We start from the raw sequence: 27,461 nt of genomic DNA, 5'->3' as shown, positions 1-27,461 counted from the left end.
GACAGGGCTCAATGGACTCGGCTATTGATGCTGATCAAGAATATATATACTTTATGGGGTCGGAAACGATTCCTTCTGGACGTTACACACATCCACTTTCACCACAAATCTAATATACCCCAATACTCATTTTGAGTATCGGGTATAAAAAGAAATTTAAAAATCGAATTTACACATGATTATAATTTCACGAGTACCAGTTCGACTACTAGGACGAGTATTAACACTTTTGCTTTCTATGCAATTCAAATTCATCCTGCTAGTTTGTCTGAATAACGACCGACTGAATGCAGGCTTCCCATTTACCCCATACCACCTCTAGGGTCCTGTCGTTTCCTTTTCTTTTTTGTCAATCCCAAACTCCCACTGGCAGCCGGCTTCTTCTGTATCTGAGCTGGTGAGCTGGTGAGCCGGTGCTGTGCGCTAGTCAAGGTGAGACGACCTTTATCTTCATCATTATAAGCATCTGGAAGTGGCATAATGGTGTGATAATAACATTTTTATAACGCATTTTGGTAACCGAACCGCATGACATTTTTAGTCACGGCAAAACGCGCAGCATTGAGCGACGAGACTCCTCCAACGGTGGATACAAGCTTGCATTCATACAAAAAAATACACAGACATTCACATTCATACGATTACCATGGCTGCGGAAGTGCGTAAAATTATAGAACTTATAAAGATACATATGTATGTGTAGCTCTGTGTGTGCTAGCACTCATAAACGACCATACATAGACACTTACATATACATATACATATGCATTTCGTATGACGTACATCTTCACGTGCTCGTGGCCGTGATTGTATGTTTGCATGGGTGTGTGCTGTGCAACCATGTCTGACGCCACTCTATCTTTCTCTCTCTCTCTCTGCAATTAAGGTGTTTTCGTTTAATTTCGCATTAAGCGACGTCTGCTTGACATATTCGAACGAGCTGAGCTCGAGAAAATAAGCTAAGGGCAGGGCTATAAAGGCGTCCATGCTCGTACTCCTATGCTTTGATGTGCGTCCCGCAAAACAGTGATATTTAAAGTCATTTTACACAAGACCTTACAAACATACAGCGCATTCCAATGCAGCATTTAGGCCAGAAGAATACTATAATCATTTAATTTGGTTTAAATTATAATACGCATTTAGTAGATCTGACTTGAGGCACGAATGCATCCACAATGAGAAATATATATAGGTAAATGCTGCCCAACTGCTACATCTAATGGAAACCATTTGTATGTGCATTTATCATCGTATCAATGTCTAATCATACCAAAATTAATCATCACTTTAACGTAACACAAATCCAGCATTATTATACAGACAAGTAGACCCACATTCCAAAACTTCTATTGATCCTAATTAAAAACCACAACAGTAACAAAAAGCCGTTATGAGCTACATATGTATGGACATATATCAATTAACTAGAGCTGAGATTTTTTACTGAATTTTGCATAATTTTCAATTAAACAAGTTTTGGGGTTTAAAATTATCGCCACATGTATGGCATCATGTAATTTTCGCTGTACTCGCATGTTGCATGCAGTTTCATAATAATCTCATTTTAATGAAAACTACTTTGGAAACTTTTTAATCCGCTCGAAAATTAAAGCGAGATTAAGCAGCATTTCAGATTGAGAGCAACCACTTAGCCCCTTAGCTATCATTACGATAATGGAAGGATTCATATTCTGAGAATCCATCTATCTATCTAGCAGTGCAGTGCATATGCATATGCATCTGGTACTGGTACGAGCAAAATAGTGGGGCTTCAATTTTTGGTTAAAGCATAGAAGCTTTACGCAGGCTTAAGTTTCCTGTGCCGCGCCCAATTTAAAATGAAATGTGGCAGGCAATTAAGCAGGCGGAATTGTTAAATTATTGCAACTTTATACCGTGGGAACCCCCCCACACGCCCCCAAAAACACGTCTTAGCCGCTTCTGCAGGTACGTCCCCAGCCGTATCTGCGTGCACCCAAACAGCACGTCTGCCGCTCAAGTTAATGAGATGTTAAAATGGAATCTCCACCAGTCAACCAGCCAACCAACCAACCAACCAACCAACCAACCAACCATCCAACCATCCAACGTATTCGTTCGCCGTGCTGTGTACTTTTTAGCTTGGCTCTCGCTTCGCCGCCATCTAGCTGTGTTTGCCAACAACACAACGCCAGCTCCAAAGCCAAAGCCAGTATGTTTGCCTTTACTTTTTGCTGCGTTGTAACGTCAACTGCTGCCGGCTCTGTCCTGGCTGTCGTTTGCCGCCTCCTTGCCATTGCCATTGCTATTGCTATTGTTGCTGTTGCTGTTGCTGTTTTAATTTTTCTTGCTGTTGTTGCTGCTACTCCTGTCTGCACCTGGGCTGTAGGTAGCCCTCTAATGACGAAGCCATTATTAATATGCGTGAAAGATAAGGCCGCCGCGTTGAAACCAAAGTGCAGACCCAATAAAATTGTTTTTTGTATGCCCTCCCAAATGTACATACAGTATACATTGCATCCGATATAATCACATTTGCCAGGCAAAAAACAAACAGGCTTCAGTCCCTATACAGAATAGGAGGATATCTTTCAGGCATATATTCGATTAAAGTGCGCATCCTGCGCCCTGTACTCTACTCGACCTATGACCATCTATAACCGTACACAACTATGTACTTCAGAAATTCTAATCCTTGAATATTTAAGAAGAATACAATTTATAACAATGTGTCACTGTTTCAGGAAACTGTGAAAATGGTTTCCAGATATTAAGGCGCTTAACATACTCGTACACTCAAGCCTAATTGTCGGTTAATTTTATGCATATAATTATTAAGGGAAAGAGAACAATAGGAATTATCCACTAGTGCAATAAACTGGAACTAATTTAGACAAGAGCCAGCCAGCCTCAAATGTCCAACTAGAACTCGTTTTGGTAACCATCCCGCCCAGCCGCAGCGTTTGCCACACGCCACAAAAAGGTAATCAACTATGAATGCGCATTTAATGCGTGAGGTGGCAAAGGAAGCAATTAACGCTTGTACCCGTACCCGTACCCGTCCCCCCTTGGGCGGGCACGCTTGTACCGATCCGCCAGGCACCCCTAGAACGTACCAATGTCCAGCTTGTGATATGTGAAAGCGCGTACTCTTATACCCTTATTGATCGGTCAGTAGGATTATGCAGAATGTTTGGACTTTTAATAAAGTGAATCACTTTTGTGGGTCTTTCCACATCCTCTGAGGATATCTCGTTTTAACAGAATCCAAAAGTGTCTGTCTCTATTAGTTTCATCCGATCGGAATCGATCCCATTAACCCGCGGTTTGTCCCATTTTAACGCCATAACCGAGTGACTGAGTGAATGCTTGCGGGCATTCTTGTAAATGCTAAAGCGAATAACTAATCAAATTTGAATCACAAGATTACACCACATTCAAAACCCAACAAACAACGATGGGCTATATCGGAAGTATTTATATGATAGAGATATATATTTTATGTAAGCCAAGAGAACAAATTCCTGAGATTCGAATCGAGAGATTTTAAAATGTATGCCAATATATTAGCTTGAAGAGTGGAATCTGTAAAAAGAAAGTGTGCTTATTAACATTTTAACATTAAACATATACTTCCAAATAAATCTTTCTAATATTTAAATAAAATATTAATTATAAAAGTTAATATATCAAATTCTTTTAAAGTGTTTTATATTTAGATCAAATTCTTATTTTCATTTATGTTTGAGTCAATGGGCATTCTATTTAATTTCACTATTTTTGTATTTAAAAACCGAATTTTAATATGGGTGTGTTTCTTTTTACCATACCATTCTGCTGTCAGTGCAGTTGCATACGTCTTTAAAGGTACGTATTCTGTTAGCTCTAAGGCTTAAAGTCCTGCGATATTAAATTAATTTTCAATTCAGAATTGTTATTCAATTAGAGTTCTGCTATTAACAAGATTCGGGTTAATGTTTCAAAGTAATTTTTTGCTTTTTAAAATTTGGGATTATAATTAGCAATTGCAAAAAGAAGAGCGGCTGCCATTTTAAATTTACATTTATTTGAATTATGTATTTAAATGTTAATGTACTAGTATTTACTCGTACGAGGTCCGACGTATTAAAGTAGTTCGAAATTTTCTATCAATGGGAAACAAAATTTGTTTCTCTTTCAATCTGAACTGAATCGATGTTCTGTCTGCATTAATCCTTGATGTTTTTATAAACGCGTTCACGCATCTGTACGACAAATGTAATCCTTTGGAAAATTGTTTGGCCTTTCAGCTTTCGTTGCCGTTGAGCTGCCCCATGTCCTCGATTTCTTGACCAACGCCTGTCTTGCTTGTGTCAACAATATCAAAGGGTCCGTCCTCAGGTACGACTCCCTCTAACTTTGACACAGACTGATTGCCTTCTGTGCCTGCCGCCTGCCGGTCGGTCGCTTGCCTTCGGTTATCATCTGCCGGGCACACACACCTGTATAAATATGCAAAAAATCTTCAGCCCGACAATGACAGCCCACCCAGAGCCAATTGTTCTATTGTCATCATAGCAAAGGCAACTTGTTGGTGCCCAACACCTTTGGCGGAACACGCAAAAGGCGTCAAGCACTACCTGCCACCACAAGCTGCCACTTCAACATCCGTGGTTTTATACATCCATACATCCACATACAGACGTGCATGTGCACGACGATATGTACGTGCATAAGTTCATTTGAAGTATGCACAAACACTAAATTAACTGTCTCCATCACAGGTTCCATACCAACATGAACACACACTGCGCACTTACATACATATATACGTAGATATCCACGCAATCCTTTTTTGCAAAAGGATAAAGCCCAGCAAATTTACAACACACACACATCGAGACATGGTTTTGAATCGAGTGAACAGAGCACTCGCAGCTCGCAGCTCGCAGCTCGGGGGGCCACCACCTGAACCCCCTTCTCGCCTTTTTAGAGTAGGAAATGTATCTGTAGTAAACTTTTCGCATATGTACGCCTATGTCGTTAGTGTGGAAAAGGTGTTACGCAAATCAAACCATGCAGAGAACGAAACCGATAGCGAATTTATTTCCCTTCAGATCAGGGTATTATGTTTCTGATCAGAAGCTTGTAACGCTGTAGAAAGAGAAACTCCGATCTAAGCCGCGTCAATATGTTCTTCAGTAAAGGAGAGACTTACAGAAACCATTCGAAGTGATTTCATTGAATCGAAAGCCTTATAGACAAATAAAGAAAAGAAAAGAAAAGGCCATTGGCCCCAATAAGTATGCCCCAAGACATATTTGGGTGGTGCTTCATATTTGAAAATTCTCTTAATTGTAAAATCCGCACATAATCACGCAGAGCGCTTTGTTATTACGCTTATATCTCTGGGCGAAATTCTAATTAAACTGACGAAAATAATGTACTTTACTTCTTCTGCTGCTGCTTGCCATTGCCTGTGCCTGTGCCTGTGCCTGAGTAAGGTATAAATTACGTGTGGCCACAGAAAAGATCCACGCTCCAAGACCCAAGACCTTAGACCCAAGGAACAGCGCAGATAAGGCAAATTAAAAACCACGTCCAATGTGCCAACAATATGTCTGGGCAGGGCCCGCCGCCACCAGCCATCCAGCCAGCCAGCCAGCCAGCAACCTGGAGTGCGATGCAACCTAGCAAAGGAGCCATTTGTTAGTCTGCAGCGACCACAAAATGTTTCTTTAACTTACCCAAAGTCAAATCATAATTAATTTTGTGGTCCTTGCTCATAGTTCCAGCATTGGCTTAGCAAAATCGCAAACGCTTTCCCATACAAATGCATTCAATTAATAAAAACTCGTACTCTTTAATTGGAACTTCAATGCCATCTACCATCTAGAATCAGTTTTCCGAGTACTTCCGTACTTCCCCATGTGGCTTTTATGACCTGCTCATTTTGTGGCCTATCAATTTAACTCTGCCGTAAGCACTACTTTTTGCTAAGCATCAATGAGTTTAAATTTATTGATTGGCCACAGCATCGCAACCGGCGAGCACTCGTTTACCACTTGGGCACCGTAAAGAAGTGCGCTGAGCCGATGCGCATTAGTAATAGGAACTACAATATAATACGTATAAAGTGGTGGGTGCTGGGTGCTAGGATCCGTAGTGCAACCGAATAAATTCAATACTGCACCCGAATTGCCCAGCGTGAAGTAAATGAAGCGTTGTCCAGGGAATATACTCTGTACACTCACACCCACATGCATACATACATACATATATTGTATGTATGCAAAGCTGTCTCTTTTTTTATAGTTATAGCTGTAGCTTAATGTGGCTCTGCCCCTACCACTGGCAATGCTTTTGCCTCTGCCTCTGCCACTGCCCCCGCTTCGATTTCAGAAACCGTGCCAGGGGGCGCGCTTTGAAATTTTGTTAGCCGGATGGCCACGAACGCACTTTGAAATCCACACACAGGCACAGACACGGACACAGAAACTGAGACAGCAACAGACCGTTTTTATTGTCATGTGCTTCTGGGTCCATTGATTCCATTCCATTCCATTCGCATGACCGTCTATGTCCGTGTGCCCGTGTGTCCGTGTGTCCGTCTGCTTCTCCCATTGTACATATAAAAAGGTAAAAATGCCTCAATTTCGTTTTTTGCAGGCGAGTCAGCCAACCGATTGTGGGTGATGTCGGGGAATAAATGGGCTTGAGCACCGATTTTTTTGGTTTGTGTTTGTGTTTGTTTTTTGCTTTTGTTTTTGTTTTTGTATTCACCCATGCCAGAGCAAAGGGTATGAAAATTTTGGTCAAACGTATGCGCCATAAGTCAGATCCAGAATAATAATAAAAAACAAACAAACAATATGGATACTCTATACAGACACTTCTTGGTGCAGTGTTTCACGGACCCACATATCTTTTTCTGGTCTTACCCTTGGATCACTCCATTAAGCAGACACTAAAGAAAAGCCTTGATTTAAATTGGTATATTTGTGTGCCCTAATGTTGCTCTTACTTTGTGTGAATATTAGCCAAGAAACTACTATTTTCCGATTAGATAAACATAAAAATGAACCTTTATCGGCAAACATTTCTATACTTCCCATACACGAAATCTCGCCACAAATGTTTACAAATTCACGCCTGGCCTAATGATTTATACTAACAAATCTAGCCATTTGACATTGTTCGGGTGCTTAGGGCCAATAGCTGTGGGAGCATCATACACTTCAGAACTTGAACCACCTATCGACCGCTGGTGGGTGCCTATCTGAGGAAAAACAACGATGCACAACGATAGAGTCGCCAGCAGCAACAGCTACAAAAGATTTATGTCGTCTACGCCGAGCCGCCGCTTTCATGGACGGGGCCATGAGAGACGGGTTGTCTGCCACACGGGGAAAAATACGTTGAGCAAAAAAAGGAAGAAAATGATGAATTTCCATACTTTCACGTATTGCTGCTTCCTGGCTGCCCTCGCCGAGCAGGAGCTGGATCTGGAGCTGGAACTGGAGCTGGCGCTCGTTCTGTCCAGCCAATGGCTCTGACAGCACTAGCAACAGTTCAAAGGTGCGCACTCCATGTGGCAGCCGCCGCAGCAGCAGCACGGCGAACAGAGTAGAGCAGAGCAGCACTCTCGACATCGTCGTCATCGTCATCGTGCATCGCAGCGTCATGCCCCAGCGCAGCAAGATACTAGTAACAAGAGTTCCGTTTCCCCTCCAGCATGGCACGACACGGCACGGCACGGCACGGCACGAGCGCGGGCACGAGTCGCGTGGCTCGTGTCAGTGATTTTCCCGACGACGACGACGACGACGACGATATGGACGAACACTGATGCTGCTGCTGTTGCTGCTGCAGTGCCATTGTGATGCGGATGCGTTGTGTTGCTTCGCTCCTCTCCCACACACACACATACACATGCGCAACGCACACAAGCCCACACACATGCACAGAACGTATACGTATACATATACGTATACGCGGTTGTGTACAAACCGTACACCGTATACCGTATAGGTGACTCGCCCTTACTCGCCCACTAGATTTTGGGGGTTGGAAAAGCATCGCGTCGTGCTGCTGGCTGTGGCTCTGGCTGTAGCTGTGGCTCTGGCTCTGGCCTGGCCTTTCTCTTGCCCTGCAAAAAGTTTTCATTATAAACGAGAAAACAGTTGATGGTTCATTCGGTTCGGGACGTTCGAAGCGGAAGTATATGCCAAACGGCTAAGCAATCCATTTTTTTTCCAACGCTGGGATCGCGTCAATCCATCGGTGTTATTCTGCATTATTTCAAAAAATGTTAAGGTTAATGTTGTTTTTGTTTTGTTTTGTATATTGCTGTTTTGGTTTTAATATTTTTTTAAAAGTGCCACAACTTTGTGCTAAAACGAGGAATCAGTTCTTTCCTTTCCTTGGAAAAAAAAACTTATGTGTATAAATAAGTTTGGATCTCAAAGTAAAATCTCTTGAGAATGCAATGCGACCAGCTGTTTGACAATAAGTGGGTGTAAGACCTTTGGACAATAAGCTGTAACTCGCATTCAAACATTCAAAGTACAAGTAGAATCAAGGAGATTTACCGGTAAGAGCCTGAGAACCTGAGAACTGTTTACATACTACATTGTGTTTACCAGTAAGTATTTTAAACGTTCTCTTAATCCGCGGCATAGCATTTTAAACGAAAGGTGCTTAAACGCATCTATTAGGTCGAAGGTAAAGCATATGGTGGGGCTCTATTTAGCTCTACTTATTAAACATCCGTACGTGAACTGGTGTGGTAACAGGTGTCCCTAAGAAATGTGTTTTTTTGCGGTTAGTCCGCCGGTATATTGTCCTGCAACCTTGGTTGCACACGTTCTAAACTATGGAAAAAGCATTGTTGCATCCCAAAAATAGTTACCTTTCAAACACTACCAAAAGTAGACTTTTTTGAAGATATTGGAGCATTTGAGTAAAGTAAAACGTACTGAACAAATACTAAATCACAAGCCTCTCTTTGTGGAAGATACATATATACATATATCTATGTTCATATGTATGTTTGTGTGTGCAACACTTAATAGTAATCTTGTTTGACTATCTCGCAAGTCAGCGGATTTCAATTCTCCCCCGAATCCTTCAGGTGAATCCTCGAAGCTCCCCCGAACACAGCCAAGAGTAAAACTCACCGTCTGCTCACGGCTACGGGTGACTTACACGACTTACAGCCCCATGTAAGAGTGTGTGTACTTACGCGCACCCATCCACTCACGTGTGTACATGTAAATGCAAATTACTCACTTAAGTTAATCCCAGAGCTATCGTTTAAAAGTCGTCGTATATGGGACACAGGGAATTTAGCAATTTAGCTATGCTTCTTGGAGTAACAATCTTTGCAGAAAGAATCGAATATATCTTCAGTGTAGGTGCATTTATTATAAACCAAAGGGTTAGACCAAGCTTTACCGCGATGTTCATGTACCTTCGGGGCAAGAGCATGACCATTCATGACCGTTCGTCGGGCAGCCAAGTGGGTGTGTATTATTCAACGAGCACAATAAGCAGCGGCGCTTTCAAATGTACCGCTCTTGGCCTTTTTGTATATTCGTTCTTGCTATTGAGGCACAATTAAGTCGCGTTTGGTCGACACCAGCAGCAGCCCAACCAGTCAACCAGCCGACCAGCCAACCAGCCAACCGTCGAACCAAGCAGACCAAGCCGCCAGTCAAACAAACAGTCAACCAGCCAACCAGCCCAACCAGCCCAGCCATCCCGTCCATCGAACTATATCTTTGTCCACTGTCACGGTCTATTGCCTTCGCAATACACTTGCACCGCATTTAAATTGCAACTTTTTGTGTCCATAGGCAAGCGCAGGGCAATTTGTATAAAAAAGTATCTATACGCTTGAACATACATACATATGTACATATGTACATGCATGTACTATATATAGATACATACATATATTTATTTACAATAGTATGAATATATGTTGAATGCGAGAGTGTGGGAAAAAAAGAGGTGGGAGATTGTTGGAAAGGGTGAGGGTTTACCGTTGCATGGATTTGATAATGGGGATACATACGGTACAGACAATGTATGTCACGGCTAAGGTTCTTTGTGACAAAGTATGACTTATTTGCTTACTAAAATATACATACAAAATTAGTCATCAGTCATTGCATTATTCAAATTTGACTTATACCTATAGAAATTTGGCATTCTTGAGGCACATTTTCCTCCTAGTAACCATGAACAATAATTTGAAAAGCCAGTAATTCGAATCGCCCAATTAACTATTACCGAAATCGAGGAGCGGAGCTCCTAGGTGTTCCGTGTGCTTTAATTCTGTAAAGCGGTTATATTGCTGCTTATGACGATAGCTGATGATATGATACAAAAAATGGGGGTATAAACAAAACAAAAGTTGCAGACAGACAGGTAGACAGACACAGACACAGACACAGACATTTTCGTCCGTCTGTCAAGCCAGCAGTAAACTTGACTATTGATACAAAAGCGAGTGATAAATGTACAACAAGATGGCAAGTAGTTGGTGGGTGGATGGTGCCGGAAATGTGCGTGTTACAATACAGCATGCACACACAAACACTCGCAGACTGTGACAGTGCGACAGTGCGACAGTGGTCGCTACGGTTGCCTCAACTTCCGCTTCATATGGTGGGTGTTTTGGTGTGTGCGTGCAAGTGTTTGGCCGCAACAAAGAGGTTTTCACAACATCCGCCGTCACATCCGAATCGGCATCCGCTAGCAGCAGCACTACTGCTTCCAGTACAGCCGCCAGTAGTCGGTCGTACTTTATCAAATGAAGTAGAATAAACTTTACGCAATTTTAACTCCCATTCTTGTTGCTCCCAAGTACTCTCATACACAGCAGCTCTGTGTCCGCCTCACCTGTCACATATCCGTGCAGTTACTTCAGAATGGAGTCAACAAAAATATATTTGCACGCAAATATGCATGCGTATTAGTTAGCACCAGCACAAGCAGCAGCATTCTGGCCAATCTTTGGGTAAACTTCTCTATAAAGTGGACACTATTCGGTAGCCAATAGTCCACACTTGTTGCATTACTTCAGATCAGATTACCCATCAGTATTTTGTAATGTTCGAACGAAAAAATATGTATAAATGGGCCCCTACCGACAAGCCCATTCCACCAAAAATTAATCATGATATGAGTACACATGCATTCTTCATTCTGCATCCGCATTCGTTACTCTATAAACATAATTTGTTTTGCATTTTTTGTGCATGGGGGGGGGCGGGCAGTCAGTTGTTAAAAGGCCAGCCCTTCTTCCGCTCCATCTATTTGCAACATCGTCACTACGTTCCGTTGCCTCTAAGCTGGCGGCGGCAAAGGGCCGTGGCTACCGTGTGGCTGTGGTCGTGACTGAGGACAAGGCCCTACCTGGAGTCGGGGAGCGTTCGTTTGTGTCGCTTTTAATATAATTAGGTACTGTATATTGCATTATTTTATTTTTGTATTGGAAAACAACAAACAAAAACAACAACAAGAACAGCAGTAAATTGGATGTCACTGCAACATCATTGTAGTAGCTGACTTTACGTCCAATAATTCGATTTGTACACTGGGCTTTTTGCCGAGCAAGAGGCAACGGCAAAGGCATCGGCGGCAACTGCAGCCCGATCAATGGGGACGTACGTCGACCACCCTTTTATGGCACTTTGAGTGCATTAGATCCAAATTGGCTGGCAGCAAACTTTATTATTGCGGTTGAGTACGGGTATGTGCACATACATATACACGAACAACCCTGTTGCGCCTGCTACGAATAAATATATGTACGTATATGTATGGTATTTATAAGATAAACGAGGGGGAACGTTGTGAGTTGCTGCGGACACCGCAACTCTACAGTTATACCCGATACTTAGTCAGTATGGCTCTCCTCCGGCATACGCCGCTAATATTAAACGACACGACAAAGAGTGCGTGCGAGAGAGACAGAAAATCAGTCTGAGCGTGATGTCGGGCGCTGCGTAGCCAGTGCAAATTGATTTGTTCCTTTTGGCTATAAAAATTATCTCATCTGGTCCAGATTCAGCAATCTGATAGATATGGTCGTTATCTATGATTCTGCGTTTTTAGTTTTCTCGAATGTGCAATATTGTGGATTCAACAGATTTTCGTCCTTTGTGGGGGCGGAAGGGGGTGGGGCGAAGTTCTGAGATTAAAGTTTTATAGTGAGATCTAACAGAAGTGCGGATACCAAATTTGGTTACTCTAGCCTTAATAGTCTCTGAGATTTGTGGATGCCCCAGATTTTCGTCCTTTGCGGGGGCGGAAGGGGGTGTGGCGAAATTTGGACACGAAACGGTCAAGGTCCGATATCACAGGAGTGTGGATACCAAATTTGGTTGCTCTGGCTCTTATAGGTTCTGAGATCCTTGAACTCATATTTTGCAATTGGCAAAACCGACCATGAAACCTGTGTGTTAGAGAGAGACAGAGTGAGAAAGAATGAAATTGTTTTCTTGATTCTGGCTATAATAATTATACGATCTGGTTGAGATCTTACATTCTTAAACATATAGTCATCCTCTACGATTCTGCGTTTTTGGTTTTATCGTATCTTTAAAAATGTGGATGCCACAGATTTTCGTCCTTTGTGGGGGCGGAAGTGGGCGGGGCGAAGTTTTGAAATATATTTGTAGCAGTGACATATCACAGAAGTCTGGATACAAAACATCGTTGCTCTAGCTCTTATAGTCTTTGAGCACTAGGCGCTGAAGGGGACGCACAGACGGACGGACGGACAGACGGACAGACAGACAGGGCTCAATCGACTCGGCTATTGATGCTAATCAAGATATATATACTTTATGGGGTCGGAAACGATTCCTTCTGGACGTTACACACATCCACTTTTACCACAAATCTAATATACCCCAATACTCATTTTGAGTATCGGGTATAAAAACCGCTCTTAAATCATCGCACAGAGAAGGTCCATCCAACGGTAATGTACACTCAGGGTTTTTTGTAAAAGCAGAAGAAAACCATCACAAGCCAGAGGAACAGCCCATGTTTAATAGCGCCCAAAAATCTAGAGCTTTAGCAAAGCAGTTAAAATCGGAATGCCGTGAATAAGATAACACCCAAATATCTCAGCCTCTGCTGCTTTTAGCGCTTCCAACAAGCAAAAAAGTATGAGCAAAGCGCAGAATTCGTGCTCTTAGTTCTTCTTAGTCTAGCAACATCTTTTCGGATCTTTAATTTTGCAATTTTGCTGGTTTTCGGCCCACCCGATCTGAAAACCATTGAGACCCCAAGGCCTGTATACGTATTACGCCTTGCAGGCATGCACCAAAGTGGAATAAAATGTTATCACTTTGCAAAATTGGTCATTGGCAAGTGCTAATATGGGTCTAACCCAAAACACACAATATCTATATGTGTGTACAGGTGCCTATATATTGTATTTACATCAGACCGGTCTCGGCAAGGCAAAATCTTCACAGAAACAACCCCCTTGTAGCCCGCCGCCGTGTAAATGTAATGTGATTTTGCTCCTTGCACAACTGACGCCCAAGAAAGTGGAAAGACAAATACCCCGAAACCAAAAGTCGTGTCCTGCAAACATCGTTTTCGGTTTGATTGCCCCACCACTGCAGTGGTAGCTGTTAACAACATTTCTATACCTATGCCCCACCCCCGCCCCCCCACCATCGTTTCTGAATCCTGGTGTCTGATTCTCTCGCCTGCCACTGCCGCTGCCTCTGCCTCTGGCCCGGACCGCCTTTGGGAGTCTGACTGGATGCTGCTTGATGTTGCTACTTCGTGTGACTTGGAAAACTTCCTGGGCTTTTCATTTTGCGGTTGAATTATGGAAAGATTTCAAGTTTAAAATGTACAGAAGTGCACAGAAAGGTAGGGTTCTCACCTGCCTATGCAAATATGTATGTATGTATGTATGTCTACACAATTACATAAATTTGTTGGTCTCCTCTCCACGACGGGTCTAAAAATTGACTGGACCAATAAATTACATCTGTTTCTTACAAAATTCTTTGATCAGGTTTAAAACAATGACTTTTTTGCGTACATGGGATAGAAACTTTAAGAATTTAGTTACCAAATATTTAATTTCGTACTACATGAAAAACTAATTTAAATAATTTAGCTATAGGAAATTGCGTCTTGAAGAGAATTTGGCTTTGAACGGATATTTGAGGATATTTAACTACAAGAGTCCGCGAAGACAGGCAATCACAAAAGCTAAGTGAGCGAGATGAATCATATTACATAGGAGCGCATTTTGTGGCGGATTGCCTTCTAGTCCGTTAATAGAAACTGTCAAGTTTTTCGCCGATGATATCATGGTCGAAGGACGCTCAAGCACCATGGCGGTGGCGGCTTTGGAAGTCTCCGTATCGAACAGATAGCGCTCTGATTGAGTCAACGACTCACAGTCACTGTCACTGTTATCACTGTCAACTTCACAGATAGAGAACAGCCGATCCTCCGAGCGCACCCTCATCACGGACAACTCTGGCGTGTTATATGATCGCGAATGTTCATTGTGGACGTCATTAGCAGAGACTGAACGGCACATCAAGTCTCGAGCTGCGGCACTGAAGCTGTAAAATTGTGCTTCAGTGTCCGGTTTCTGAGAATGTTCCGTTTCCTATAAAAACCAATGTGGTACAAGGGGCTCCCCTTAGCAAATGTTAAGCCCACTACTTACCATGAAGCGTCTCATGTTAGCTTTGAACAGGGATTGAGCAACGTTAGCTTCCGGCTTGGCCATTTGGGTCTTACTATCATCTGCTGTGCAGTCTTTGCCACTAAGTATAATACGTTGACCCGTAATATTTGCGGCTTGAACGGCTTCCATCAGCTGAATCATTGACGGATTAGTCAAATTTATAATGCTATCGTTCTGTCTGGTCTCAACACATTCATGGAACACTTCCAATAGACCATTTTTAGTCTTCAGTGTGTCAATTTTAACTGCATTTATTGAAGATAATGGGAATGAGCTTTTAGCCTCTGCGGTTCGGAGCTGTCGATTGTTTCGTCTTTCATTTTGTTTTTTCTGTAGTTTTTGCTGAGCGCCAGAGAAGACAACCTTAGTGCACCTATGAACAAGACGATGAATGTGGATCAAATTGCAACAAATGTACTCGCCAATTTGATGCTTACAAGCTCAACCACATGATGGCTTATTGGCGTTTATATTCTCGTTGCTTTGGCTATTGTATGTGAAGATTTTGATGTGATTTGTCAGTGATGTGATTCGGTTTTGAATACTGTGAGCTCTGATGCTAGAATGTTAATGCCAAACATACTAGGAATTACATTTGAATTTTGATATTGTATATTCCACAGTTTCAGAATGCTTAAAAATCAACACATCACAAATGACTATCTATTTCCCAAAACCAGTTATATGGAAATAAATTGGTAGATGTCTTGCAGTCAGGCTTTATAGTAGGTACTTACATATAGCTTATGAAAGCACAAATCTCTGACATACCATGACTGATCAATTCATGTATCGCTAAGGTTATTTTCAAACCCTTGAGGAGGGTATTGTATAATTGTTCCTACAGTTGCTGTGGAGATAGGAATATCCATGATAGTCGTTGACTGCTCTATAGAGACAAGTAAGTGCGTATACTGAGTATACAAACTGAGTGAAGGGTTTCTTGATGTCAAAACACGTGGGCCTCGCAAGAAAACAATCTGAACTGTTTTTTTAAACGGTAGATTATGCATATATCTGAACAGATGAGTTCCAATAGTATTAGCTAATCTCTCAATCATATAAGGAATCGTTCAAAGACCCAGGCGAAATATAGATGTATATGTACATATGTAAATATATTGTTGATGCAAATTTAAGGGCATATAAACTTCGGTCCTCCGAAGTTAGCTTCCTTCCGGTTTTTAACAAATTCCCTTTTTCGATTTTTTTTCCCTCTGTTTTGCTGTTAGTCGCTTGATTCACGCTGTCCTGTCCTCTACCCGCAGGATGAACTGTCTGCATTTTATAAGCAGTAAAACAGACAGAACAGAAGCCTGGCCGTGCCACGGCTGACGGCTTAAGTGCCACCCCTCGCGTACTGTGCGCACAGAATTTCCTTCCGTTGAAAGTAAATTACATTTTATTTGATTTTAAGTGAATTATTTACTTGCTTGTTTTTGTCGCTGTTTCTCAACCAGCGACAATATCCATATTTCAATACTCTTGCAAATTTATATAGTACTTACATAGTATTTGAAAATATCCAAAACTCATCATCATCTTTGCTTTCAGCCTACGCTCCTCAGTGGTCTGATGCGTGCATCCTGATGACTACTTCAAAGAGTAATTCGATATTTCGAAATAACACTATGAAGATACATTGAAAAGCCCACTTCAACACATACATACTCGTATGTTGAGTAGCTGCATATCAGAAGTGTTGTTGAAATATGTGGAGGATAAAAATAAATCTTATTCGCATGCTTTTACTTTCTTACTCTCAGGAAAACCGGAAAACAGGAGAATTTCCAGCAAGAAACATTTTTCTACACAGTCCAAATATTGGAAGGACAATATTCAGCAATATTGCCTTTGCGGATGATCACTGACTTTTATGCAGACATTGGAGCATTAAATCATGAGTAAATCAAAAATGGAAGGAGTTGTGAAGCGTGACGTATTTTCCCACAGGAAGGAATGCAGCGTCTGGACCACCGTACCGCCCCATAATTGCAGCGACCCATACAAATACATATGTATGATGTAAGTATATATTTTCAATCCAGTTTTATTCATTTTTTTTCGCTATATCCGACTTCATATGACACTTTATTTTTTGTTTATAAAAATGCATTATTTTCTTATCTGGCAGTCACGGCAGCTTAATTAGTATCTATGTAGGCTTCGAAGTTTCGAAGCGGTTTCTCCCCATCTACGAATATCTATCCACATCCGCGCTAAAATCCAAGTTGGATATGGAAACCAAATATTTATTTCGAATCTTTGATGCGAAAAATCCACATTGAAATCGGGTTTCGTTAACAGCGGGCTGTTATGAATAAATCAACAAGTTCGTTGTCGACGAAACCTGCATGCTGTGTGGAGAAACAACAAATGCAACAAAAAACTGTGACAAAAAATAAGATAAGTGTATGTTACCTACCTAAATACTTTTACCCCAATAAGGCTTACAATTTCAAGAAATGAAATGAAATATAATTTAATAATTTGTGAATTTATCAACCGCTTACTTGTAAGTAAATAGCAAATGGCCGTCGTTCTGCCAAAATACAGTCCCGCGGACACGAGCTTGGTTTCGAGATGTAGACAAGTGTTTTCATTTGTTATTATCTCCTGTGGGAAAACTGACTCTCAATAAAAACTATTCTACAAGATCTCTCTAGCATATTGAACTATCTTAAAAAAATCAATATAAGCAAAAATAAGGTCGTAGTTCATAGTTTTTGGGGGCTTCTTAGCGCTGACAGTCAATTAATGAGAAGCAAAAAATATCGAATGCAATCTGAATATTTATTTTCAATATAGTTAGCTTTTGGTGGTTACGTGTACAACTTATAGATTCATTTACGATAGCCAGCTCCTTTACCGATTTCCGCGTTGCGGCTGCGCACCGACAAAGTCTGTGCGGTGATGGGCATGTGACCGCGGCGACAGTCCGGAGCACGTGTATCGGCAAGCTTCTTGGTCGCGGCTGCAGCTGCGCCTTTTTCGCGCTTTTCCTTCTCAAGATACCGCGGAAGACGCAACTGGTCGCGTGATCCGAGCTTGTTTTCGTCGCATTTGGATGTTATCGACTTGGTGCTAGCATTTGATGCCTTTGTGGCCACTGTAAAGCGGCTGTGGGCACTGAGCAGACCTTCCTCATTCGAAGATACTTCAGTTTTGAGATCATCGTCGGGTAAGGGCATTGTGTTCAATTCTTTCATGTTCAAGCAACTGTGCTGTTTGCCGTTTGTGCGAAGTAACAGCAAATCCTCGTCTTCGTTATTATCGTACTGATTGGACTGCATAGATATACCATCAAAGCTGCATCTAAAAGAGAAAAACATGGTACCTTAATCTATATACTTTGCTTCATCTATCTCTTCTTACTTTTTAAGGGCATTTGTGAGATAGAGGACATCGGTGATATCATCCGTTTGTATGCCAGTGCTCGTGGAATAAGTGTCCGGCGACTGCACAATCTCTTCCTGTGTTTCCTCCGACGGGTCGTGCAACACAGGATTGCTCTCTTCCAAGTCAGACTCTGGCACGGTCACACACAATGGGTGATGCGAATGCGAGTTGTTACTGTTGCGTTTCACACTGATTTTCTGGTTGTTTCTTCTGGATACCAATACCGGGGGTCTGCCTGCTTTCGATTCCCGTGCCTTGGGACCCTGGCGGCATATAGCTGGCATCCACTTGGGACGCACTGGTTCCTTGGCGGCTAGTTTTTCACTTGTTGATTTCTCAAGCAAGTGCAAGCTCACTTTATTCTCCATGAGAAAATTGCGGCCCTGAGTAGCTCGCGGCTCTGCAAAAATTGCTTTCATAATGGGAATCGGCCGAATTGGTGTGTTAGACATTATCCGATGACCCCAAGTACAGTACTGATATCAGAATTGTATGTAATAAGAAATAATAAATATTTTGTAGCAGTTAGTCGAAATGTCTCTATGAATGTTTTTTGTTTTTGATGTTCGATGACAAATATCGAAGTGTCGTCTAATACCCAAAAGAATCTTCTCTTACCGTAACGTCAGGTCAGGTCATACTTGGCATACTCCTTTAAAAATAAAAACTTGAAATCATTGAAATTTTGTTTCCTAAAAATTTGTAATCTTCCAGTCACAACTACTCAAAAGAAAAGGTCATACATTTTAAGAAAGTATTTATTATTAAATTTAAATAAGGAATCTCTGGCTTGGGGAGAGCTTTCCTAGCGCGAACAGACAGGAACCAACTATCGGGCGAGACTTGATAATGTAAAAGTCACACAGGAGAAAGTATACGATGTCTTGCACAGTGGTGGTGAATCAGCTCTTGGGGATGAGGCTAAACAGCAGAAGCAGCAGGACAGCTATCTCTCACAGGTGCAGATGCAGTAACAGCAACAAGTGCTATGGTTGCTATAGAAGATAGGCCCAAATCAAAATGCAACGAGTGTCGCCACAGTGATTCGACTGACGTCTGCGCCTCTGTGGCGAATTATTACTGAAGGATCATCCCCGTCCATTAACCGGAGCTCCAATATACTGTCTTGTACGCTCTGACGAATACGCCAATGCTGATTCCATCGAGCACTGTAGGATGTGAAGAAGCTAAATCAATAAGCACCTGGAGGCCTAAGCCAAATCTATCCATGACTCGCTGCTCTGGTCGAACACAGCTGGGCACCCTGGGTTTAAGTCCTTCGTCGCAGACTTTGCGGAGCAGTACCAACATGACCGTACCGCTTGTCCATTGTCCGCTGAAATCACATCCATTCTGATGGTCTTGTGTAGAAATCTGTTTGAATTCTGTAGAAACACATATACAATTTTTAATAAATACAAACAAGGGCATACAAAATATGATTCTGGATTTTGTAATGGAAACACACGGTATTCCAATAATGATATGAGAACTTTCCATAAAAATTTCCACAATGAGGACGGAATGACTTCGAACGAGTGTGCCGCTAAGAATTATTGTAAAATCTTTCATAAAAGGGAAAGTGAAGAAACAAGGAAATTTAAATATTTACATATTTATACTTGCGAGTGTACTCTATTGCAGTACCGCACTTGAGCTCAGTCGGAAGACACCATGAAAGCATCAACAGGAGGCAAGGAAGCACTCACGCCACGCAAGATTCCAGAGCAAACCAATTTTGTTTTCTATACGGATTTGCATGATATAAAAGAACATTAAAGTTGAACAGCGGCGTTAAAAACAATAAAACAGTGAAGAAAAAATCGATAAGGTGTTTCAAAGCAAGACAGGACCCCTACCAAAACACCAGCAAGTTGGGGATATTGGGTGAAACCGTATACGTACATATTTATGTAAATACTTATATGTTGCGGAGGGTAATATTATACTCAGAAAAAGTTTCTTGATGTATGTATTATATGGCCATTTCCACTTTTCGCGAACGTACGTTCGTACGCTTTTGATGCACAACAAAGATAGAAAACAGGTTGCCCCAGGTTTTTTATCCGATTCGATAGCATATTGTTAGCACTGTGTTTAGTACAAAAGATGGCGTTTATCGACATTAAGTTTTCATAATGACAGCCATAAACAAGTGGTCGCGAGCGTTCGCGAAATAAAAATCGACTATGACTAAATCTATTAAAATGACAAAATCTGCGAAACGGCACGGAATATTCTAAAGCGATTACTTTATTTTAAAAGGGGATTAATGCTGGTTTCTTTTGAGTATTTACACAATAAATTATCTGTATTAGTTTTTATACCCGATACTTAACGAGGGGGAACGTTGTGAGTTGCCGACCGCAACTCTACATTTATACCCGATACATAGTCAGTATGGCGCTCCTCCGCCAGACGGCATGTAACAACGAACGACAAAGAGTGCAAGATAGACAGAAAATCAGTCAAAACGTGTCATCGGTCGCTGCTTAGCCCCAGCAAATTGATTTGTTCCTTTTGGTTATAGTAATGACTCGATCTGGATTCGGAAATCTGGTAGATATGGCATTCTCTATGATTGAGCGTTTTTAATTTTCTCGTATCTTCAAAATTGTGGATGTCATAGATTTTCGTTCTTTGTGGGCGCAGAATGTGGGGAGGCAAAATATTGAAATAAACAGTGAGATCTAACAGTCTTACAATCTAATAGACTTTGAGATCTGTGGATGCTACAGATTTTTGTCCTTTGCGGTGGCGGACAGGGGTGGGGCAAAATTTTAAAATGCACTTGTGCATGTTCGATATCACAGGAGTGTGGATACCAAATTTGGTTGCTCTAGCTCTTATAGTCTCTCAGATTTAGCCGCTCTCTTTTAGCGCTAGGCAAAGCCGACCATGAAACGTGTGTGTTAGAGAGAGACAGAGCGAGAGAGAATGATATTGGTTTTATGATTCTGGCTATAATAATAATACGATCTGCCTCCGTTTGTGCAGTCTAAAAGATATTGTCATTTTCTACGATTCTGCGTCTTCGATTTTCTCTGGATACCACAGATTTTCGTCCCTTGTGGTTGCGGAAAGGGGCATGGCAACATTTTTAAACAAACTCCAGTACGATATCACAGGAGTCTGGAACTAGGCGTCAAACAAAAAGGACGGACGAACAGACAGACAGACATGGCACTAGCGACTCGGCTATTGATTCTGATCAGGACTTTCTTTTGGACGTTACACTCATCCACTTTCACCACAAATCTAATATACCCCTATACTCTTTTTGAGTATCGGGTATAAAAACATAATTAATTAAAAATTTTAGAAGCCCCAAAACTATCAGAAAAAGTCGGCTAAGCTCGAAGCGTTAATAAAAATTATAGAACCTCTGTAAAGACACACACAATAAAACTGCAAGCGTTTGGGTCGATAAAGCTTCCTTTTCTGCTTTAAAATGTAAATATTGTGAAAACCTTAAGGAAGGGCGTAAAAAGTGATAAAAAAAATCTTTGTCAGAAGTGGGATTCGAACCCACGCCTACAGAAGTAGACTGCGACCTGAACGCAGCGCCTTAGACCACTCGGCCATCCTGACTGTTAAGTCAACGAGAGTCAAGACCTCTAGTCGCCCAATAAAATTAAAGAGTATTTTTAGAGAGTTCAAATCAAACAAAAATCAATTGCCAATTGGTTAAATTAGTTAAGTTTAATTCAATTTAGAAAATAATATCAGGACAAAAGTAAATGAAAATGGTTATGTAAGCCCATTTTCATTTAGTTTTATCCTTCTAATTATTTGGTATCGGTGGAATTTTCCAAGAAAATGCTCATACATACAAATATATACATATATACCTTTGATCGATGCATATATTTAATCGATATGAAGATACACAATTTTAAAGATACAAGAAAACAGAAAACGCAGAATCATAGAGAATGGCCATATCTAAATTCCTAATCTGGATCAGATCTTACTAATTTTATAGCCAGAAGAAACAAATGGAACTAAACTCACTCTCTCGCTCTTTCTCTCTTCCTTTCTCTATCTCCCTCACACACACACTCTTCCTCGTGCAGTTTGCGCCACCTGACGGAGAGAAGCGAGATGCAATAGCTGGTCAGAGAGAGTTAGAGCCAGATATAGTGAAATAAAAGACAGTTGCGTAAACATGGAAACAGATGAAAGAGGATAAACGGAGTGCAACAATAACATTAGAACATAACTATCGCTCATGGTTCCTCTCTTTCTTTCTATGTTTTCCCCATTTTTCATGACAAGTTGCCGCAAAATTGTGAGATCCCCTCTCCCGACATTTACCAACCAATTATTTCGTCCCTTTTGCGAACAGCGATAAAGAACATATAATAGTAAGATGATTTACGCCCATACATTTTTTTCTGCCTGTCTTTTCAACTGCCTCTAGGCACTCTCGAAATTCTGTTCAAAATCCAGAGAGAGAGCGCTCAAAAGCCAGCCACTCCCTCGTTCTAAGCATGAGGCTGAAATTTAACTGTATGTGTGCACACGATTCCCTTTTTACGACGGTGCTGTCAAAGTGTACACCCTTAACTTTAGAATTCATTAGAGATGATGACACTTTTCGAAGACGCTTGCCCACAATATAAGCGAGGGGGAACGTTGTGAGTTGCTGCGGAGACCGCAACTCTACAGTTATACCCGATACTAAGTCAGTATGGCTCTCCTCCGGCAGACGCCGCTAATATTAAACGACACGACAAGGAGTGCGTGCGAGAGAGACAGAAAATCAGTCTGAGCGTGACGTCGGGTGCTGCGTAGCCAGTGCAAATTGATTTGTTCCTTTTGGCTATAAAAATGATCTGATCTGATCCACATTCAGCAATCTGATATATATGATCATTATGATTCTGCGTTTTTAGTTTTCTCGTATCCTCAATATTGTGGATGCAACAGATTTTCGTCCTTTGTGGGGGCGGAAGGGGGTGGGGCGAAATTTTGAGATATACGTTTTATAGTGAGATCTAACAGGAGTGCGGATACCAAATTTGGTTACTCTAGCCTTAATAGTCTCTGAGATTTGTGAATATCCCCAGATTTTCATCCTTTGCGGGGGCGGAAGGGGGTGTGGCGAAATTTTGAAACAAACTTGTCTCGGTCCGATATATTAGGAGTGTGGATACCAAATTTGGTTGCTCTAGCTTTTATAGTCTCTGAGATCTAGGCGCTAATGTTTTACTCTACGTGTTTTTACTACGTGTGTGTTAGAGAGAGACAGGGCGAGAAAAAATGAAATTGTTTTCTTGATTCTGGCTATAATAATTATACGATCTGGTTCAGATTTTGCACTCTAGAAGATATAGTCATCTTCTACGATTCTGCGTTTTTAGTTTTCTCGTATCGTCGAAATTGTGGATGCCACAGATTTTCGCCCTTTGTGGGGGCGGAAGTGGGCGGGGCAAAGTTTTGAAATATTCTTGTAGCAGTGACATATCACAGAAGTCTGGATCCAAAACATCGTTTCTCTCGCTCTTATAGTCTTTGAGCACTAGGCGCTGAAGGGGACGGACAGACGGACGGACGGACAGACGGACAGACAGACATGGCTCAATCGACTCGGCTATTGATGCTGATCAAGAATATATATACTTTATGGGGTCGGAAACGATTCCTTTTGGACGTTACACACATCCACTTTTACCACAAATCTAATATACCCCAATACTCATTTTGAGTATCGGGTATAAATAGTCCCATTTTATATATCCTTTGAATACTATTTCTCTTAATAAATATGTACATACTATACATATATGTATACACTGACTGAGTACCGGGTATAAGGTATCCGCTCGTTGTTTTTGATGTTTGCAACTCACAGAAGGAATAATCTGAAACACTAAGTATCAAGTAAACCTGAAAAGAGCCAATACCTTTTCTTAAGGTACCCGTACCATCCATACGGGTATTTTCATCCTTGCACGAACGCTCAAACTACACCTAATGACATTTACAGCTTCATAAACCTAGATATTTACATATAATGTAGATATGGCGATGGAAATTATATCTTCTGGCACATAAAAGTAGTAGAGAGGTATTTTTAAAACAAATTTGGTACACAGTGTTGTTATTGTTGTTATATCATATTGGTAGTTTATTTAATTGTCATTTACAATAGTTGGAGACCGAACGATTTGTTTTCCAAGTATTCATAAGCTTATAAAGTGTAATTTCGGCTTAATTTATCATGGTTAATTTTATTGGCAGACAGTCGATTATAGAATCGCCTAATACAAATCTTTCTATTGAACAAAGGCAATCATAAAATTCATTCTAATTGTTTGAGAGTGATTTTTTGTTTCAATAATCTTTGATGTTTTTAAGGTGTTTAAAGTGTTTTGCTTGTTTTGTTTGCAATTCTTAACAATATTGTTGTTTTGTTCACTGTTATTCCAGTTGTTTGTTTCTTATAGTTTTTTCGGGTACATAGACTAATGTCGACAAACAACATAACTTTACGTATATGTTTGTATTCATAGATATATGTATATATGTTTAGGTATGTAGTATATTTGTGGGTATGTAAGCTTTTAATGTTTAAACGTAAAAATATTGATTGTATATGTATACAAATATGTCTATACGCTCATACATCGCTTAAGGCTTGAACAATTAGTTCAACAAAAACTAGAGTCGAAGACTTCAAATGAATCAATAAAAGTAATTTATATTGGTATTAATCTAGGAAAAAAACGAGGGGGAACGTTGTGAGTTGCAGCGGACACCGCAACTCTACAGTTATACCCGATACTAAGTCAGTATGGCTCTCCTCCGGCAGACGCCGCTAATATTGAACGACACGACAAAGAGTGCGTGCGAGAGAGACAGAAAATCAGTCTGAGCGTGACGTCGGGTGCTGCGTAGCCAGTGCAAATTGATTTGTTCCTTTTGGCTATAAAAATGATCTGATCTGATCCAGATTCAGCAATCTGATAGATATGATCATTATCTATGATTCTGCGTTTTTAGTTTTCTAGTATCTTAAAAATTGTGGCTGCCACAAATTTTTGTCCTTTGGGGGGGCGGAAGGGGGTGGGGCGAAATTTTGAGATATACGTTTTATAGCGAAATCTAACAGGAGTGCGGATACCAAATTTGGTTACTCTAGCGTTAATAGTCTCTGAGATTTGTGAATATCCCCAGATTTTCGTCCTTTGCGGGGGCGGAAGGGGTTGTGGCGAAATTTTGAAACAAACTCGTCTCGGTCCGATATGTTAGGAGTGTGGATACCAAATTTGGTTGCTCTAGCTTTTATAGTCTCTGAGATCTAGGCGCTAATGTTTTACTCTAAGCAAAGCCACCTATGCCACGTGTGTGTTAGAGAGAGACAGGGCGAGGAAAAATGAAATTGTTTTCTTGATGCTGGCTATAATAATAATACGATCAAATTCAGATTCTGCAGTCTAAAAGATATGGTCATTCTCTACGATTCTGCGTTTTTGGTTTTCTCATATCTTTAAAATTGTGGATGTCACAGATTTTCGTTCTTTGTGGGGGCGGAAGTGGGCGGGGCGAAGTTTTGAAATATTTTTGTAGCAGTGACATATCACAGAAGTCTGGATCCAAAACATCGTTGCTCTAGCTCTTATAGTCTTTGAGCACTAGGCGCTAATAGGGACGGACAGACGGACAGACGGACGGACGGACGGACAGACGGACAGACGGACAGACAGACAGGGCTCAATCGACTCGGCTATTGATGCTGATCAAGAATATATATACTTTATGGGGTCGGAAACGATTCCTTCTGGACGTTACACACATCCATTTTCACCACAAATCTAATATACCCCAATACTCATTTTGAGTATCGGGTATAATGACATATATCTAGCCGCTACAATATAAGGAAAAAAAGGAAGGAAGCTGACTCATACCCTTTAAGATCGACCGACGCTATGACTGGTTCATCCAATGTTCAATATCCGATTTTCGAGGCTCCGACTTATAATGCCCGCAGTAAAATTATCTACTTTTCAACTTTATACGATACAAACATTATAATAGCCGAAGTAAAGGTAAATAAAACTAAACTAAAGCTTCAATAAGAGATTTCATGTTTTATAGGAAGTGTTTTTGATATGACTAGAATATTAAACAACTACAAATTGCAATTAAGCCAGGTATGAGTGTATGAACGAGTATACAGACACATTGAAGTGCAGATATATCTGTTTATATTATGTATGTATGTTTACATGAATGTATGAAATGAGCTTGGTGTTTGTTTGTAGCTTATACCAAATCGTTTTTTGTTTTTGTTTTGTTTTTTCAGAATAAGAAGTTGATAATATGTTGGTATTATATGTACGAATACAACTGCATTTAGATAACATTTTTTCGGGGAAGAAAATGAGAAATTATTACTGATCATCTATGTATATTTTACCATGGTTTCCCTTTCCCATATCGGCACTAAGTTTCGCAGTTTGTCTTAGATTTCTTATTGATTATAGTCTTTCAACATACTAATTTAAAATCATATACATAATATATGTTTTGGTTTGACTTTTTATGTTTAGTTGATGCATTTTAAAATAAAATAATAATACGCCTGAAATATTCATACATTCGCAGAACGAATTTGCAAATCGGTTTTAGTTTTCTTCAAACACTAAACAGTTTTAGATTCACATTTTCACGATCGTACTTGATTTAATCGGGAAGAGACAGCAGTGACGTTATTGTATCCCTTGGCATTTATCTATATGTATATCTCAGTAGTGCATCACTCAATGTCTAAAGTAAATGATAGTAATGAGATCTGAAAGTGTTCGATATTCTTTTGAGCAACTTTTCTTTTCGTTTTTTCTTTTTGTAGATGCTATGTTCTATATATGCTATAGTGCTGCTATTTCATCAAATAGAAGTTTTCAAAATCTATGGGTGTTTAATTTAACGGTAAGTATTCTAGCAGTGACGGGTGTTTCTGATAAGAACTATATATCTATCGATCAATCTGCTTTGACTAATGGTAGCGCACAAGCGCAGTAAATAAGAATGAATTTTATAGAAGAAAAAAAAAACGGCTTATTGATTAAATTGTTTCAGAACATACGAACAGTAAAATTATATGTATATATATTCCGTCGGCTCTCTGCTCTAATCAAGCAAAAATTTTAAATACTATGGTCGGAAGGAAATATGTCTCTTCGCGATCACAAAAAATTTCAATTATAATGTTTCACTTGGGGAATCACTTCACTTCATACACGATTATAATTAACCAAATAGAAAAGGCTCAACTATTAGTTGATGAGAAAATATATATCTATTAAATATTGAACAATAATAAGCTTATTTTCTTAAAAAGATC

The 27,461-nt window shown here is 40.5% G+C and overlaps 3 protein-coding genes and 1 non-coding gene across 4 annotated transcripts; all 4 read right to left on the bottom strand.

The window, feature by feature from the left end:
• Positions 1-6,268: 6,268 nt before the first annotated feature.
• Positions 6,269-7,960, bottom strand: LOC117186575. The gene is made up of 2 exons (XM_033387535.1): positions 7,418-7,960; positions 6,269-7,357 (listed from the first exon to the last, which is right to left on the bottom strand). The coding sequence occupies exons 1-2, from the start codon at positions 7,644-7,646 to the stop codon at positions 7,200-7,202; spliced, it is 387 nt and encodes a 128-aa protein (XP_033243426.1). The 5' UTR covers positions 7,647-7,960; the 3' UTR covers positions 6,269-7,199.
• A 6,027-nt stretch (positions 7,961-13,987) lies between these two features.
• Positions 13,988-15,291, bottom strand: LOC108150793. The gene is made up of 3 exons (XM_017279095.2): positions 15,145-15,291; positions 14,687-15,080; positions 13,988-14,626 (listed from the first exon to the last, which is right to left on the bottom strand). Exons 1-3 carry the CDS (start codon positions 15,156-15,158, stop codon positions 14,183-14,185), a joined length of 852 nt encoding a protein of 283 aa, XP_017134584.1. The 5' UTR covers positions 15,159-15,291; the 3' UTR covers positions 13,988-14,182.
• Positions 15,292-17,481: 2,190 nt separating this feature from the next.
• LOC108165607 lies at positions 17,482-18,690 on the bottom strand. Its single transcript, XM_017301684.2, has 2 exons — positions 18,083-18,690; positions 17,482-18,022 (listed from the first exon to the last, which is right to left on the bottom strand). The coding sequence occupies exons 1-2, from the start codon at positions 18,556-18,558 to the stop codon at positions 17,551-17,553; spliced, it is 948 nt and encodes a 315-aa protein (XP_017157173.1). The 5' UTR covers positions 18,559-18,690; the 3' UTR covers positions 17,482-17,550.
• A 2,923-nt stretch (positions 18,691-21,613) lies between these two features.
• Positions 21,614-21,697, bottom strand: Trnal-cag. Its single transcript has one exon. It is a non-coding gene; the product is annotated as a tRNA-Leu (tRNA).
• Positions 21,698-27,461: the final 5,764 nt, after the last annotated feature.

Source organism: Drosophila miranda, chromosome XR, assembly GCF_003369915.1.
Source record: "Drosophila miranda strain MSH22 chromosome XR, D.miranda_PacBio2.1, whole genome shotgun sequence".
Lineage (NCBI taxonomy): Eukaryota > Metazoa > Arthropoda > Insecta > Diptera > Drosophilidae > Drosophila > Drosophila miranda.
This window is presented reverse-complemented; position numbering and strand designations above follow the sequence as displayed.